General features: G+C 40.3%; 2 protein-coding genes across 5 annotated transcripts in view; one reads left to right on the top strand and one right to left on the bottom strand.

Moving 5' to 3' along the window:
- Positions 1-17,125, top strand: part of dnajc17 (DnaJ (Hsp40) homolog, subfamily C, member 17) — a 32,786-nt gene that overhangs the window by 7,320 nt on the left and 8,341 nt on the right. The window contains exons 6-11 of one of the 2 annotated variants that reach the window (XM_032501148.1): positions 398-509; positions 1,293-1,342; positions 3,205-3,282; positions 6,573-6,653; positions 7,332-7,451; positions 15,692-15,872. In XM_032501148.1, the coding sequence (XP_032357039.1) occupies positions 398-509; positions 1,293-1,342; positions 3,205-3,282; positions 6,573-6,653; positions 7,332-7,451; positions 15,692-15,697 (447 nt within the window). In that variant the 3' untranslated portion in view covers positions 15,698-15,872. Of the gene's footprint in view, positions 1-397; positions 510-1,292; positions 1,343-3,204; positions 3,283-6,572; positions 6,654-7,331; positions 7,452-15,691; positions 15,873-17,125 lie in introns of those variants that run through there. The other variant, XM_032501147.1, reaches the window with a different exon arrangement.
- The window catches only part of LOC116670570 (cdc42 effector protein 3), a 5,552-nt gene continuing 345 nt past the window's right edge, over positions 11,919-17,125 (bottom strand). The window contains exons 1-3 of one of the 3 annotated variants that reach the window (XM_032501149.1): positions 17,007-17,078; positions 16,761-16,915; positions 11,919-15,345 (exon numbers count right to left, since the gene is read on the bottom strand). In XM_032501149.1, coding sequence (XP_032357040.1) covers positions 14,564-15,181 — 618 coding nt within the window. In that variant the 5' untranslated portion in view covers positions 15,182-15,345; positions 16,761-16,915; positions 17,007-17,078 and the 3' untranslated portion in view covers positions 11,919-14,563. Of the gene's footprint in view, positions 15,346-16,345; positions 16,724-16,760; positions 16,916-17,006 lie in introns of those variants that run through there. The other 2 variants (XM_032501150.1, XM_032501151.1) reach the window with 2 other exon arrangements.

Genomic DNA, 17,125 nt, shown 5'->3' with positions numbered 1-17,125 from the left:
GTAAACTCATTAGTGATATTGCATGACTTGATCTACTTTGTTCAGATAGCCAGTGATAAATAAAAATGTTGTGCGTGCTTCCAAGGTGTGTCATTGGAATGTGCTGTGTTTAATGCATGTAAAATGTGGCCAGAGGTGGAGGAGGCAACCAGTAGGTGGCACTGCTCCATTTGTCTCATTTCAAGGGAATATTTTTCTTAAATGATGAAACAAGGTGGTCCGAACACTCTCCTGGAAACACAGAATAGCAGAAAGGGTGTTAGAATGTGAGAGTCATACAAGTGATAAATTACATCAGTGCTTAATGAAGAGCTTTATGAAAGATGCATACTTTGCTGTCAAAACCAGCATGTGTGTTTGTGTACATTACTGTATTGTATGTGTCTGTTTCTACCAGATAGCCCGTTTGAGAGAAGAGGGATCCAGGCAGCTTGAGGAGCAACAGAGGCTCATCAGAGAGCAGATCCAGAGAGAAAGAGAAGAGCAGCAGCTGCAAACAGGAGTCTACAGTATGTCCATACCTAAGATTGAACCTAACTGCAGTCTGTTCCAGTCTATGTTTATAAAACCACTTCAGTGCAGTCCTGTTCTACTTGGATAAAACACTTTGAATTCCTCTTGCTATTCAAAAAGCCTCCGCTGGTGAACCCCTATGTTTCCTCACTGTCGTACTGTCAGTCCAATTACAGCAGTCACTAGGTTCACCAAATATTCTGCACATAAAATCAATAACTGAATGTCTTTTTGAATTAAAGATTTGCACTTTGAAGAGGTCTATTTTAGTTTATTGGCAGAAAGACAACACAGGAATGCAATGACACACACACACACACAGTTATCCATCAAACTTTTAACCTCTTGACAATACTGTTGCTTTAAAGCTTCAGTGTCTCCATTCTGGAGACATGAACAAAAGTAAGTGTCCTATAAAATAAGACTATAGATGTTTGGGTATTTAAAGAAAGTACACGCTCTTGGCCCGAGACGTGGAGCCATTTTTGTGGCTGAACAATTACTCATGCATAGTCAGCGGGTCTTTTGAGTCTTTCTTTCATTTGCACACAGTCAGCCGTCCCCAGCCATCCACATGGATCTGCGCTCTGTCTATTTCATCTTGAGATGCACCGAATGGATCATCAGACTGTAGCAAGCAACATTTACCATCTGACAGCCATAAATTGCTGACCATCTGCATGAGTTGATTTCTATTTTGAGTGATGCATTTCTTTCCTTGACAACACAATTCTTTTCTTGTCTTTTCACTTCACTGTCCCATCTCCCCTCCCTCTCAGACTCAGGAGTGGAGAGATGTTCCAAGAGCAATGTGACCCCCAAATTGAAGGTAAGGCTTGCACCTATGGGGGTTTTAATCATGGGCCGAGACTAGGAAGAGAGGTCATGATGAGGGTTGTCGTTTTTGGAGAGTAACACAGGGAGATGGAAAAGAGGAACTGTTCCATCTGAGTGAAAGTGTCGGCAGAATCTCTGCGGGGATTTTGATAGAACCTTAGACATTTGTAATTCATTATTTGGAGACCACATACGCTGTCTCACCAGTAAGCTCACATTTAACGCCCATTCCTCCGGAGTAGTTCCAACGTCGTCAGAAGACCTGCAACTATGCCAAGAGGAGGCTTATTATATTTCCTCCTGGAAACTCCCCAGCCCGTGCTTATTAACGGACTCTGGGGATGTTAGCTAATGTGTTTAGACATTAAATCTGGTTTTAAAATTTGATAGCCATCTATTGCAGCAGTGTATTCCCCGACATTTGTGTATTCAGTTAGAAAAACAAACCGCAGGCGTAAGACTGACAGTATCACGGGTCACGTTGAAGGACATGGGAACATTACTGCATAAATCTATCTCCGAGACTGGCTCTTGCTTGTCATGTTTTTTTAAATTAATGTACGTCATGACTTTAATACAATGTTTTTTCTTTGGGTTCTACTATTCAGTAAAAGTTATAATATATCATTAACCAGATTCAAAATGATCCTTGTATTCAAGGTTAAACTTGTTTGTGGGACAATTAGACATTTGACGTTCATTAAAATTATTGACTGCGTTGTGGACATTTGCAATGACTCTGATGTCAGTCATTCCTAAAAAACTAATTCCAGTGATATTTGACATTATTCCTTTGATATATTGTGAAAACTAGTTTTAGTGATGCAGAAAGGGACGTTTTCTTTGGTTTGGTCCCCTAATAGCTTTCCTATCTGTATATTTATTTAAACTAGGAGCAAAAGAACACAGCAATGTGACTGTATTGTGGGCTGAAACCGCAGACATCACATCATGCAAATACTTTTAAAATCTTACTCCAAGATTAATGTGTAAGAAGGTTATCAGTGGGTACAGGAGACTGTTCTTGGAAGGAGAGTGTACATTGTCAACCGTAATTGTTGGTAAAAGAACTCTATGTAGACATGGAAATTCCCAGAAATCCTGTTCTCTGACAGTAAGCAGAATGTTGGAGCTGAATCAACACTGAGTGCTTGCCATTTATAATTCTACTTTAAGCAGTCATTGTGATAAATTGGCTAGACTGCTGTTCTTTGTGCATGGATAGGAGAAGTTGCACAATATCTCTTTTCTAGGAGTACGGGAACTCGCATCAGCTTTTAGTGACAGGACTCCAAGCAAGTAAAACAATTTGACAAATGATCTTGTCTTTTGTGGAGATTTATTGGAGCTGTTCAGCTCTTATGCAGAAATTAGTTGTACTATATGGTAATTTCTAAAACAACATTTACCCAGTGCAATATGGCAAGTATCATAAATGAAAAAATGTTGCACAATCATAAGTTAACCACAGTTCAAACAAAGACACAACACGCATTTCTTCCCATTGCAGAGTACCTTAGGTGACCTGCTTTGGATTACTTAGTCATTATTGTGTCTGGGGTTGTCCTTTATTCTGTGGAGCTATACAAGGGAATCATCATGTATTCCATGGTCCAGGGTTCCATACGTTAATTTTAACCTGTTTTAGCAGTCCTGTACCCTCAGTATGAATGGAAATTAACTGCAAGTCTCACAGGTGGTGCCAGAGTGATGTTCCAAGAGTTTAACAGTGTCTCTCTCCCGTAGCTCTTTTCTGTCCTGATGGTAATAATTTGTGTCATCATAACCAAGCCTACCTGGCATGCTTTGTCTCCTCATCAGTCTAATCAGTTGTATTCTTCTTTCTCATTCAAGTTAAAGTGGAAGTGTAAAAAAGATGACGAGACGAATGGAGGCTACTCTCAAGACATTCTTTTCAGACTTCTACAAAAGGTACACATCCTAAAAACAGCAAAACACTTAACTTGCCTTGTGTTTAACTCCTTATCTTTTCACATGACACATTAACAGTAAGGTACCATTTGGGTTGGGGTAAAATAATAAAATAAACCTTAAGGTCACCGAGGTAAAAATCCTTTTAATATATCTGTATTAGGACATTGCAGGCAATGTTGTAAATTAATGAGCAGGACTGTTTTACAGGAATTTTGCAGTAATGTGATAAAGTACTTTTAATGTGTGAGGTACTGACCGGATTAACCAAAAACACACTCCTAAGTATTTTATCTAATCTGTATCTAATTGTTTCTCAATGAAATCTGAAAATGAGATCTCTTTATCCTTGGTGTCCCAAAGCAGAGCTCCATGGTAACAAACTTGCCTGCAGAGTCCGGCCACTTTTGAGGTCTGCATGACATCAGCACTGTAGATTGTTTTATTCTTCCCCTTAAACAAGGCTCATTAAGTTTTGTTGCAGTGAAAGTGCTGAGGGCAATGTTGGAGTGCCTTTTTAAAGCCATGCACGACATTGTTTGTGCCCCTCTTACCAGGTGATTAAACAGTGCCGAGGGATGCATTAGGAAATGTGTTCTTCTCATGCAACCCAGTACCACCTAATGCCATGATCATCACAAGGTTTTTTGGTGAGGCATAGGTTGGCCGTAAATGAGGATATGGCAAGTGTCGCTGACGTCAAGATGTGAGGGAAAAAAGGGTATGAATTTCTCCTCTGCACGAACTCAATCGATATGGCTCCAGGCAGAAGGGCTGTGTCATAATAAAGACTGTGGGGGGGAAAAGTGTTACTCCTTTTTTTAATTTCTTAAGCAAAGGGAATACATTTTAGAAAAAAGATTTTGTTTTAAATGGCAAGCTCCAATGAGTGACAGTTAATAGTTTATGCAATTCAAGCCACTGCTGTGTGGGAAAGTATGGTACGTGTATACTTGTGTATGAATACGTGTGCAGACTTGTGTATTTTGGCCGCTTGAAATAACACATCTTTGTTCAAGGGGGGAAAAAATATGTTAAGATATTTATATTCTATGAAACAAGAGGCCTTTTGAGAGTCTCCTTTGTCACTGTTGGCTTGCTCTAAACTGTCCTTCGTAGACATTAGCATTCCTGGACTTTGCCCTTTCCCAGAAAAGCTATATTTTCACAGAATGAGGTTCTCTAAAGCCACATCCATCCTCTTTGCTTTCAAGACTCTGCTTTAGACATGGAGAGGTTTAAGGGATGGTTCAGAGTAATTTCACCCTAGGGTCCTTTGCACCACGACCTCAAGTCAACCCCCCCCCTCCAAAAAAAGCTTATTTTCCCTTGTTTGGACATTAGGCGAGTTAGCGCAATTAGCCAAATGGCTTAATGTAGGCGCTAATGGAACCAAGAGTGTATCACGTAAATTACCCCACTAATAATGCCCTGAATGGTTTTAAACTTCTACAGTAGTACAAATAGGTTATGTACTCATAAAGCGCTGAATTGAAAAGTTTGTAGGTACACCAGGAGCTTTTTAAAATTACATTTGCTTGATAGCTTCTGCTCTCTGCTTATACTGCTACCAGCAGTAAGAGGAGTGCTTAGGACCGTCTACAAATTACAACACCAGAAAGAGATACAACAAAAATATGTATTAATTTAACTAATTTTTTAAAAGTAAGTGCTGTAGTACAACTAGCAGGAGACAAGTTATATTTGAGATAGGTTTGGAGACACTCCCTTATTAAGTAATTCAATTAATTAATTTTTTTTACATCTGGTTTCGGCGCTATAGTTTGTAGACAGTAGAAGTTTTAGATCCTCTGCCCAAACTTGACCTGATCCAACCCACGGGCCGGGTCGGACGATATTTTCCGTCACTATCCTCGGGCCGTGCTCGGCCGGGCCCTTGAGAAAGGGTTTGTGTTTTTTTTTTTAATCATTACTTTATTAGCGTGAGTGGATTGGGCATAAGCTATTCCTCTCCAGCTTCTCCTGTCGCTCTGGGTAGTGCGGCCAGTGCGTCGACATGCGGGCCGTGGCGAAGGACAGTGTTAATTAGGTGATTGAGACAAGAAAGTGTCCTATATGGTTCTAGGGCTTTGAATATGTTGCTGCCTTGATCTGTTACCCACACTATTCCGCTGAATAACGTTTAACGTTTCTTCATTCGGATCCATTTGCAATCCATTCTAAATTTAAACAAACCACGCAATTTACATGCTTCATCCTTGTTGCATTCATTAAGATAATTCTAAACAGATTTCTGTAGTTCAAACAAATCCGAATTGTAGTTGAGAATGTCATAATATAATGGCCCACGTATTTAAAAAAATTTGGGTTTAAATTGGGCTTGAGCTCATAACTACAGTTAATGTGTTGGGTCGGGCTCACACATAACGTGTACAGGCTCGGTCTTGATTTATTTATTTATTTTTAATTTTTTTAAGCTCTAGTAGATGGTCCCTAAGTGCTTGTCTTGCTGCCGGTAGCAACAGTAGCAGAGAGCAGAATCTATCAGGCAAGTGTTATTTAAATAAACTCCTGGAGCACTTACAAACTTTCCAATCCATTGTTTTAGGAGTACATAACCTATTTGTACTACTGTAGACGTGGGGTACCATTCCAGGAATTATTAGTGCCTAATGTCCGAACAAGGGGGAAAAAAAAGCTTTTGTGGGGGTGCTTGGCTCAAGGTTATGGTGCAAATGACCCTAGGGCATCCCTTTGATGACAAAAGGCCTCAGTTATAAAAACCCTGAAGGTTAAAAAAATGCTCTGCCAATGGCTGCCTTTTAAAAGGGATATTTATTTTTTTTGTCTCATCTGCTGACGTGTTTCTTGCCTTTCTTCTCATCTCTCCATCTTCCTCGGACAAAGATTAGGGAATGTCTGAGATGCTCTTTGCCCTGCTTTCATTTTTGGCCAACCTATTCTGCCAGTTCTAATTTTTGGCTGGGAGTTGGATGAGCGACATTTCTAATTTCAGCTCATTGATGCCAAAATTGTTTATTAAATGTTGTCATTGTACAAGAAGTAACTAAAATGATCCAATATTACCTCTTATCTCTTGGGAAATTACAGTGGTCTCATTTTTGTTGATGTTCTTTGCAGTGTTACCGGCTCGGTCCCAAACGTACCAAACCTATCATTAGAGATTAAGTTTAATAACACAAAACATATTATATCCAAACTTTTTTGTTTTTAGTTTTCATTCTTCAGTCTGCATAAGCTTTGTGTTTGCATTGTTATGGTTTGTGCTGTAAAAGAAAATACTAATTTAAATGTTCTCTCTATTTTAGTATGGAGATGTTTCAAATGTGATTGTATCGAGAAAGAAGAGAGGAAGCGCTGTGGTTGAATTTGCAACAGTGAGAGCAGCTGTAAGTACCTAACTCTTCCCCGGTCAACATCCTCATTCTGTTTGTTCAATAATGGAAATCTTCACCAAAGCAGACATTTGCATAGAGCCACATTTGTTTACCACTCACTTGCCTCAAAGTCTCTGGTCACCTGCTGAGTTTGCCATGTTCTATGACAGCTGTCATAGACTTCCCAGCCGCAGGACAGTTGTTGACTGGGTTTTAGTCATTCTGTAGTGTAGAGATCTCTGTGCTGATGGGAACCATTGGACGGAAGAACTTGAGCCACTTCATTGTTCCACACTGTCTGGATCCTCAGGCCCTTTGTTGGGATGTTGTACTATTTAGTGGTGGTTTCCTCCCCGCAATGTGTGGTTTCCCTCCAGAGAACATATCTGCCAGTGGACACGGATCTGGGCTCAGGTTCTGTGGTTTCTGCCTGCCCATCTCCAAGTCCCAGTCTAGCTCTGGGAGTTGGCCCAGTTACAATACACCTTTGTCCTCGTCTACATGTGTTTTTTCATATGTACTGTACATAATAACCAGGTGTTGGACACAAATTTTACAGCTTTCAGGGCAAGGTTAATGTTTTATTTCCCCTAATAATATACTGGTAAAGAAACCATCCGAAGATCCACTAATACTGGTAGAGAAACCATCCAAAGATCCACTAACAAACACTATCTTATTCTTTTTTAGGAGCTGGCAACTAAGAATGAAAGTGGCCTGAGTGAAAATCCTTTGAAGATTTCATGGCTAGAAGGACAGCCCGAGGTTATTGCTCCACCATCTCAACCGGGCCACTTCATGTCTTTACAGGTACCAGTATAACCCAAAAGTGTATTGTTGTTATTCTCTCCCACTCTTGTAAAGCATATAGGCCATATGTTACAAAATCCTCCCATGTACACAGGTTCCAACACAAATTATATTGCCTAAACACTATCCCACAAAGTGAAGTATGTAAACCCTCTGAGGTGTGGTGCAACTATTACCCCAGTGCTTGCACTCCCCTGGCCTGGTCTAGAACAATGTGTTTGGTTAAGTGGGCTTCAGTTTATTTGCTTTGGAGTGGTGAGGCACTGGCCCTGCACTGGCCCAAAGCACCCGGTCGGCCACTCATCAACAGGCTCGACATGGGAGATCCTAGGAATGCTGTGCTTCACATAGCTACCCAGTGTGCAGTAATGGTAGCCTGGCACGTGAGACTGACTAAAAAAGTCTCTATGTTGCTATTAATTATAAAATAGTATTTACATTTTCTTTTTGAGTGTTGAACATTTTTAACATCTTCCCTCTGAAGGGTGGGGGTCTAATTTTGAATTTGAAGGATTTACCTTATCCCAAACCCAAAATGGTTTATTGAGAAAAATTAAAACATTTTTTCTCTGATGTGTTGCCTCTTTTGATTTGGAAATCACAGTAGTCCGTAGGGCTGCTCGATAATGGAAAAAACAACAATCACAATTATTTTGGGCAATACTGATATCCCGATTGTGTAACACAATTACTCATAAACCTTTGAATATAATGGATAGTGTCGATAATTTAGTCTTTTAGTGTCATTTATCTCAGTCTTTGGATCAGAAAAAAATCAGTTTTACTACTGTGAGTCGGTTCAGCTTTTACACAACTTTACATATCTCACAACTTTACACAGCTAATGAGAAATTCCAGATACTGTACATAACACAATATTGCATCAAGCCTCACATTTTCACTCACTATGACCACTACTAGCCAACTGTCATTACTAAACATTTTGCCTAAATAATAATAATGTCACCCTCAGTGGGCTTATTTACTAGCTACGTAAAGAAAAACCCAGCACATAGACGGTACCTTAGAATAATGTTACCTGACTCATGTTGCCTCATTTTACATACAGTTTAACAAAAAAACTAAATGCTGAGGGAGCATTACTATGGTTTTTTGTTTTTGAGCGGTAGGCTTTTGCACCCAGCTGTAAAAAGTTTTAAACAGTAAGTGAATACAGCGTGTCAGGGAGAATACAACGTCTACTACAGTGGGGAGGCAGAAGGACTGCAGGCTGAGCAAACATTTAACTTTTCCCAGACAACGGAGTTGGATTTTCCTTTTTTTGCTCACCAAACACTGCTGTGGCTGCCCTCTTTCTGCCATCTTTACTCGCGCTGACTTTTTTTGGTTTCAGTGGATGATATGCACACAACTTGCCCCCCCTGACTGCCAAGACATTTTATGGATTTGGGAAGGAGGGTTGTGCGCATGCACGTGTCATTTGGAACACAAGACAAAATAAGAGTGTTCTAGCAAAACAGAACATGGCAAAATAATTATACTATTTTGGTGATTGTTGGGAGCCGAATTTGAAATTCAAATTCAATTAATTGCACAGCCCTAGTAGTCCATACTGCAATTTTGACTTTTTTTAATTGATTTTGCATGCCTGATATTTTGTCTTTTGCTGCCAGACCACATGCAGACACCAAAGGGACATTAACTCTTTTCCTGTCCATGATAATCTCATTTCAACTATATCCACTGAGAATCTACAATGTTTTTCTTACTTGTCATTAGATTAGTATGAAGTAATGTTTTTCCCCTGTGATGTCCATTTTACTTCTCCTATATTATTATCTTTACTTGTGAGAAACTGGCGATCGGTAGACCCTCTCTATCTACTTATCTGGGTCTCGAGAGCTGCTGCTGAACTGGGTTTCACCCCTCAACTTGGTGCGGTTGAGGGGTGAACCCCCCCATTTGAGACTCTGCATACACACTGGGACTTGTCACACTAATCTCTTTAAATGTTATTATGGTAAACCGGGTTGCCTTACAGATATCCAAAGCTGATTGCTTTATCTTTTTTTTGTCTTGCGCGCTAGAATATAAACATTGATGAAATGAAAACAAGATGACATTCACCTCTGATTAGGATTTTCATTCACATCGAGGGGACTAGTATCAGTTGGCAATCCGGGTAATTTTCGCGTCAACTCTCAGCGAGAATAGTTCTTGTTAAAGGCCCCACATGACATAATGGGGTGAACCAGTGTAGATATTAGTAATGTTGTCCCACATCTGGCCTGGGGTCAGTGGACATGGGGGGGGGGAGAGAGGAAATAAGAAGCCAAAGCATTGGAGGTCCTTCTCCCTGGACTCTATCTGAAATCCAAAAATCAGATTCCTCTCCTGTTGTCTACCCCTCCATTGCAACCTCACACCATCCAGCTGCAATCACATAGGAGCAGCTTGGTTGATGACTTGCTTCTTTAACCTCATCAATCCAAACAGTGCTCAGAGAGTCAGAGTCTCACTACAGGGAGCTCAGAGACAATGATGTATGATTTCAGCTTCAGTTCCATCACTACTGTGCTCACTAAATGAATCTGGGGCCTAATTAAGAGTGGGGGGTGGGTGGTTATGACAGCAGATATGACATAACATAAACATTTCAAAATGGGGAAGGGCCACATCTTCCACACACCTTGTGGTATTCCTGACTTAATTCAGCTCCATCTTTTGGGAAATGATCTAGTTTCATCTCCAGACTGTTCTTTGTTGTGTCTTTACCCTTTGACAGACTTAAGCGCTTAAGTCATTCTCATTAACACTAGCATTTCTTCTAGCATTGTCTTGCTGCAAATCTTTGAATTCTGAATGAGTCAAGGTGCCTGACTGAATCTAAAGTAAAGATAATACAGTTTTTTTGTGGTGTGTAATGATGGACTGTGTGGGGTTCAGGGCTCAGATAATGTTTAATGAGAGCTGTGAATGGCTGTTGCATCAAAATATGATTTCACTTGTGTGGCGGATTTCAGAGTCTGACGAATGATTCATATCTCACCCTCCACACTGTCTCAGATATAGAATCACTATCTAACCATTTGCTTTGTCTTTGCCAGACCTAATGTTGGTGTATCTGTAGATGTAATACCATTATTGATCACTGTGTCTTGATTCATGTTTAATTTGCGTAGTTTTATGTACCCACATTTTTGGCGCAAATCTATCATAAAAGATTTCAATTTGAGCTTTCTACGCCTGCTTCTTCCATCTAGAGCTGAAGAGTCATCGCAGGCTTGTCAAGACACAAACCAGATGCAGCAGCAGCTATTCTGGGATTGTTTTTAAAGGCCGCCAGTGTGCTAGTGTTTGAAAAGTGCACTCTCACCTTAAATAGCCCCTATATCTGGATATGATACTCTGTATGTGGCCATGTTGTTGGCACATTCAACACTGGCCTACACACTCTCTAATGGTGTTTTTCCGTTAATGGTACCTGTTCAACTTGCCTCGACTCAGCCACAGTGCCCCGTCCTCCTTTTTCCATTGCAGATTAGTACCGCCTCATGCGTGGGGCGAGCCGTGGCTGGTCGTCATAGCAGGAAACTGCCGTGACTTAATGCAACACGCACAGAGAACGTTGAAGGTGTGTTGTTTTTGATTCTCGGCGTGTTGTCACAGATTAGTTTCTAATGAACCTGGAGGCAGCAAAAACAAACAAACTGCTGGATAAACTATTTACCGGTAAACACGGCGGGTTTGTTCAGGACACCCCGCGTCTGTCGCTAACAATGATGACGGAGTGATTAGTGACTATTCTCTCCGACCAATCAGTAGTCTGCAGGTTTTCACGTCACCTTTTGGTATTGCCTCAGCTCGCTTGGAAACTTGACTGAGGTAGTATTACAAAAAGTACCTGTTAGCAGGTACCAGGGACTTTTTTTCTTAATGGAAAACCAAAAAAGGCGAGTACAAGTGCAGATAAGTGACTTCTAAGAGGGAGACCAGCAGACTTTTGTGTTTTGTTGTGATCAGACCCAAAAGGAGGAAATTATATTAATAATGTGTATCAAGTTTGAATTGATATAGAGAGATGGGCAGTATATCTCATTATGTGCATTTGGGGCTATTGGTAATGTATAGTGTACATATAGTGGGACCCTCAAGGAACAAAAGACCACACAGTTCATAGAAAAGATACACTGGTTTATGATTGCTGTGTTTGCATTTTTTTTCATCAGACACTGAATGGATTTCCTGGTGTGATTATAATGTGGTAAGAATCTCACAATTATTGTGTTTACGCCCCATTCATCATGCGTGTCATGAGAGGGAATAGCTGTTGTGGATTGGGTTGGCCCTCACCGTCTATAGCCTGATAATACACTCTGATGTGATACAGACAGCATAAACAATGTCGGTTTCAAAAAATCCTCCTTTTGTATGTAAAACCATGCAGCATATTTCAGTAGCACAAGGTTCTTCTGGTAGATGCAATTACAGTAGACAGACATCTTTTTTGCCAAAACAATATTTTTAGTTCTTTAGTTAGTACCTGACAAAAGGAATAACTCATAAGTGCAACTCTTGAGATGTCTTGGGTATTCTGTATGAAGTGTGAGTTTTTTTGGGGAAGGGGGAGAAGTAGTACCAGATGTGATCGGGATACTTCATTGCTCGGGCCAGTTTGTGCTGCGCAGACAAGATAATTTGTCTTCAATTACAGACTCTTTCTTCTCACATCAGTGATGTGGCCGAACACTTGTTGAGCACAAGTTTGTGATTCTTCACACTAAGCGCTCTTGTGTAGATAGAGCCATAGCAGCCAAGGTCTATTGTCTGCAGGAATGTTCTTTTTTCAAAAAAAATACTGACAGGAAAAGTTCATTCTTGAAAGTTATAAAGAACAAGGATGGGTTTTCATAAAATGTGTCAAGAAGGGCTGAAGTGCATTAAAAAATACCAACATTTGTTGGTATTTTTTAAATATTGTTTTTATAGGTTCAAGTTTTTTATCCTTACCCAATTTTTCTTTCTCTTGCGAATGAATAAGGCTTTGATTGTCAAAGGCCATTATCTGGAAAAGGCAGGCTGTATAGAAATGTCTGACAATTTGCAGACACACCCTGGTTAGCTATTAAATGTCACCTCTTCATGGTACAGGTGTGTCACAGAGCAGGGCATGTCTAACAACTCAGCAGTTGCTTCAAAGCCCAGTGTACTGTATTACAGTATTTGTGACATTCCAACGTGAAATCTTGCTTGAAATGTCTGTATAATTTAGGCCTGTGTGTCTCTCCACCTTGAAATAATGTTGTGGTGGATAATCCAACGCTATAATTTCTCTAGAAATGGTCAGGCAAGGCTAATTGCCTCCACAGTGACTTCTGACAGTTGAAATGCCAGATAAATGTCTGTCTATCAGGGTGTGTAAACAATCGTATATGAGCTTTCTTAAAATGGTGACATGAGCAGTTCTATCCACAAAACCACTGATCGTGGAATGTGAAAGATATTTTTCTTTACTTTCCTTAAATACAAAACAGTACATTTTTCAATGCAATTTTTTTTCTTCTCACAATTTGTTATTGTCATTACGTGTACAAGGAAAATGATGAGTGATATCCACTTTAAAATGGGAGAAGGCAAAAAAGATATACAGTGTTGACGTACCCACAAAAATCTTCCGTTTAGACACGCATAGAATTCTAAAACTATTGCTGGAAGTACGCCACTTGTGGTTCGTATATATTTTGTAGCATGACCCATGTGGAACTTAGGAATTTGACTGGTTCTGGGTTCTTGCCCTACAGCCTTTCCTGGCAGCCCCCCACTAAGGACAGACTGAGCTTCTGTCCTGACTCGCCTCTCCAAACCTAAGGAAAGTGGACCTAGATTGTCACATCTATATTGCACAAATCTCAGTTTGACGAGCAACTGAGTTTTGCGTGCTCACATGTGTACATACAGTACATATGTGTTTCTCTTTACTTTTGTGCCAGTGTATGTGAGATTCAATCATGCTCTTTTCACATGTTGGTGGACTGTTTGGTCAGAAGGTAGTGTTTAAACCCTCATCAGGACTTTGGCTGCAGTAAGGGATGTCTCTGGTCCTCCTCCCTCGACACCCCCTGCATATGTGGAAGTATCACATTACTCTTTACCACTTTAGTTCTCGTGCGCCACTCACCATAGCATTGGACTCTGATTTGCAGCTAAGAAAACAGCCTGCTCCAGGATTTTATTTTAATGTTTTTTTTTTTTTTGTCTAAGGTCTTAGACCTGTGGCCTGGCTTGGTCTGCAGCCCAACCTGCCACCACAGGCTGGCTTTTATTGGAAGCAGAGCTAAGTGTTTGTTTTCATTGCATTGTTGGGAATGAGAGATGGGGGGTACCTCGGTCTACCTTTTGAGTGGGGCCTCTGGGATGCGTGCGGAGGAAAAATTGCCCTCTGCACACAATAGATTGGCAAGCACGCCAAGAGCAAGACATCACAGCTCGAGGACCTTGGATTCCAGCCGCAACTTTTCTTTTCTTAAACACAACACTCTTAAGCCTTAACAGACGTTTTCAGTGCTCTGCTGTGTGGGGGATTACACTAGCAAAGGAAGAACGTTAAAGAAGCTTGAACATATGTCGAGGTTGGAGTTTGACATCCGACAAAGTTAGATTAACTTAACCTTTGTATAAACTCTGTAAGGGGTGATTTTAGGGAGAATATTAACTTTGTGTAATTGTGTTTTTTGTTTATCTTTTCAAATTAGATTTTTTTTAATTTTTTTTAACATGCTGTTGACCACGCTATCTTGTGCTCTATAAAAGGATAAGCTTCTTTTCCGAGAAAGTTGCTGAATCAACTTCCAAAAGTAACATCTCTTTCTGAAATAAACAAAAAAGGCAGAATCTTTAATCCCGTGTATCCATCTTTTCATAGTTGATTACCTTCATTAAAACTTAGGTGAGGCAAGTTCTCACCAAAGGCTATTTGGGTATATTCTTGTTGCCCAGGGATCATAAAATCCAATATCCAGATTTATTTCCACAATAACCATCGCTCTAGGATTTGGGTTTTCCATAAAATCAAGAGTATGTTCCCAAGAAGGGTCTCTTATTGTTCCAAACTTTTAGTAAACCCTTTATGTAACGCCGGGCCACTATGCTGTCTAATTGTGGTGTTTGTCCATCACCCGGAGAACATCATCCAGGATTGAAGGGCCCAGGTCGAAGCTGAATGAAAAGCCACTGTCCTCTTCCCTATGCTGTCCAACAGTTTTGTCACAGGTCTCTGTGGAGTCTTCATCCTTGTCTGAATTCAGGCTGCCCCGTCCAAGGCTGTGAGCCAGATTTGGAGCAACATTATTCCCTCTTTGGTAACTGTCCTCCTCTTCTATCTCTGCTTCCTTTTCCTCACTGTCCAGCAGTGGCATAGAGCTGCATTTCTTTCTCCTGTGGGCGGTGTTGTGCACGTGGCCTATATGCAAGTCGGGGTTGTCTGAGGCCTCGTCCAGGTTCAGACGAGGGGGCTTTGGCGGTGGAGGGCAGGTCAGGAAGAGATTCTGCTCGCTCTGTGAGCTTCGTAGAAGCAGGTTGTGGCCCATCTTTAAGAAGGAAAGGTCTCCAAAGCTGTCTGTGTGGGCATCATTACCAATATGTGAGATGTGGCGGAAATCAGCCAGTGGTAGGCTAATCATGTTGACAGACAGCACCTCCCTGCGCCTGAAGTTCCTGGTGGACCAACGACCAGAGGATGGCTTTCTGTACAACGATGTTCTAAGTGGCATCTCGGCAGATCTGGTTGAGATAGACCTAAATGTTTTTATCTATGCTTTTTTTTTTTTTAAACTTCTTCTTAATCTTTGTATCCTTTTGTATTTCCCCTTTTGTTTGACACTGAATCCTTAGTGTTGAAATGTGAAGTGGTGAATGCTAACAAGCATAGTTCCATCTGCATCAAAACACAAGAAAAGAGAAATTATTTAACAAATCCAAGTCTTGTAATACCAACTTTATAACACTGCATTATCAATTCATTTTTGATTATCCAGGCTTCCCTCACATCATGATAAAATATGGAACAGGTCTGTAGTTCAGCACCAGATGTAAGTATTGGACTGACTCAGTCGGCTTAAAATGAATCGCCAGCCATTGTTTAGAGATTGCACCTGCTTCACTTGATTTTGATTTATTAAAGTTCAATGTTACTTGGCAGCAGAAGGATTTTCCAACAATGCTTTGAAGCTTCCATTTCTAAATATTTACTTTTTAAATCCGTTATTTCCCCATAAATGCAGGTATGATCTGCTGCCTATCCTCTAAAGGAAGTCTATCAGCCCACTTAAGACTTCCAGTAACCAAAGCAACAAAAAGGCAGAGTCCCAAATGGTAATTGTCCTGAATGTAAGTGAATGATATCTCTTCACATTTTGTTTTGGGAGAACATGAGGTTTTACCGTAACGTCTGTCAGAAATCATGACACTTCCCTTTGGAACACACATTTTTGATTCTGTCTAAAAATACAAATGGCTGGGGTGCAATTAGTTTATTTTGCTGTCGCGTGACAGTAATGCAGTAATTCATGATGTGGAAGTTAGTAAAATTAGATATTTATTCAACATCACACTGTATGCATTACATTTCAAAATAAGTAATTGGTTTTGTAATGTAGTTTTGAGGATTTCATAAAAAAGATTTACATTACATCCACCAAACCCTTTCTTGGTCCAAATGAAACCATTATTAACACTTAAAACGAATGCACACATTTGTCAAAAAAGAAGTAATTTTGCATTCCGTGACTTGTAATCATGTTATTGAGTAAAATAGAACTCAGTTCATCAACGCTGCCATGTCGATTAGATAATCTGCCCAGTTTTTATGATTTTTTTACGGTCTCACAAACAGCTTTGCCCACATTAGATCTGTGTTCGTGACTTGAAACACTCACTCTGTAAATTTGTATTCCACTACAGCAAACAGGTTTTGTAGGCCTGTAAAGGTTTTATCGGCACTTTAGTAGCAGCGGGAGACTGGAGAGCGTGGACACAACAGCATTCCTTTTCAAACATGTCAGTTTGGCCAAGGAGGAGTCGTAGGATTTCAGCCATGAGGATCATGTTCAGGAAACACTTCATGGCCAAGTAAAAATTAAAGAAGCCCATAAAAACAGATTGGCCAAGAAACAATTTTTAAATGATCTTCCTCTTTGCTGCCATAAATTATCCATCTTCGAGACGGATGAGGAATACGATGGAAATTACAACCATGAGTTAAAAGAAAAATGATTCCAAGGATTTTCTTTTCTTGCAGTTGTTTGTCTAGTAGGATAAATAACAATATGATACATACAGATAAGTTCTTACCTGTCTTGCTGAGCAAATACAGGAAATTTAATCCGACACATTCACACACGTCTTTGTCAGGAAACTAGGCAGCGTTTGCCTGCACACCTTGACAAACTCCCCCTCGACATGATGGGGCTTGTTCAATGGTTACAGAGAAAATCTCATTGCGAAGCCTTGAGACAGAGTAAGTGACTTTTTCAAAGTGACACAACCAAGTAAAATTTTACATTCAGTTGTAGCATTTAGCTGCCAAGTGACTCTTACCTTTTGTGTTTTCAGTCCATGGACATTTAATCCTTTCTTTTTTTAAGCTAGTCCTTGCCAGTGTAAACTCCCTCTTGCAAGAGGTCTCCAGGTGTGTTGCTGATTAAAAGCCTTCTTTG

The sequence above is a fragment of the Etheostoma spectabile genome, chromosome 20 (assembly GCF_008692095.1).
Source record: "Etheostoma spectabile isolate EspeVRDwgs_2016 chromosome 20, UIUC_Espe_1.0, whole genome shotgun sequence".
In the NCBI taxonomy this organism is placed as follows: domain Eukaryota; kingdom Metazoa; phylum Chordata; class Actinopteri; order Perciformes; family Percidae; genus Etheostoma; species Etheostoma spectabile.
The sequence above is the reverse complement of the archived record's forward strand: the minus strand, read 5'-3'. Positions and strand labels throughout refer to the sequence as shown.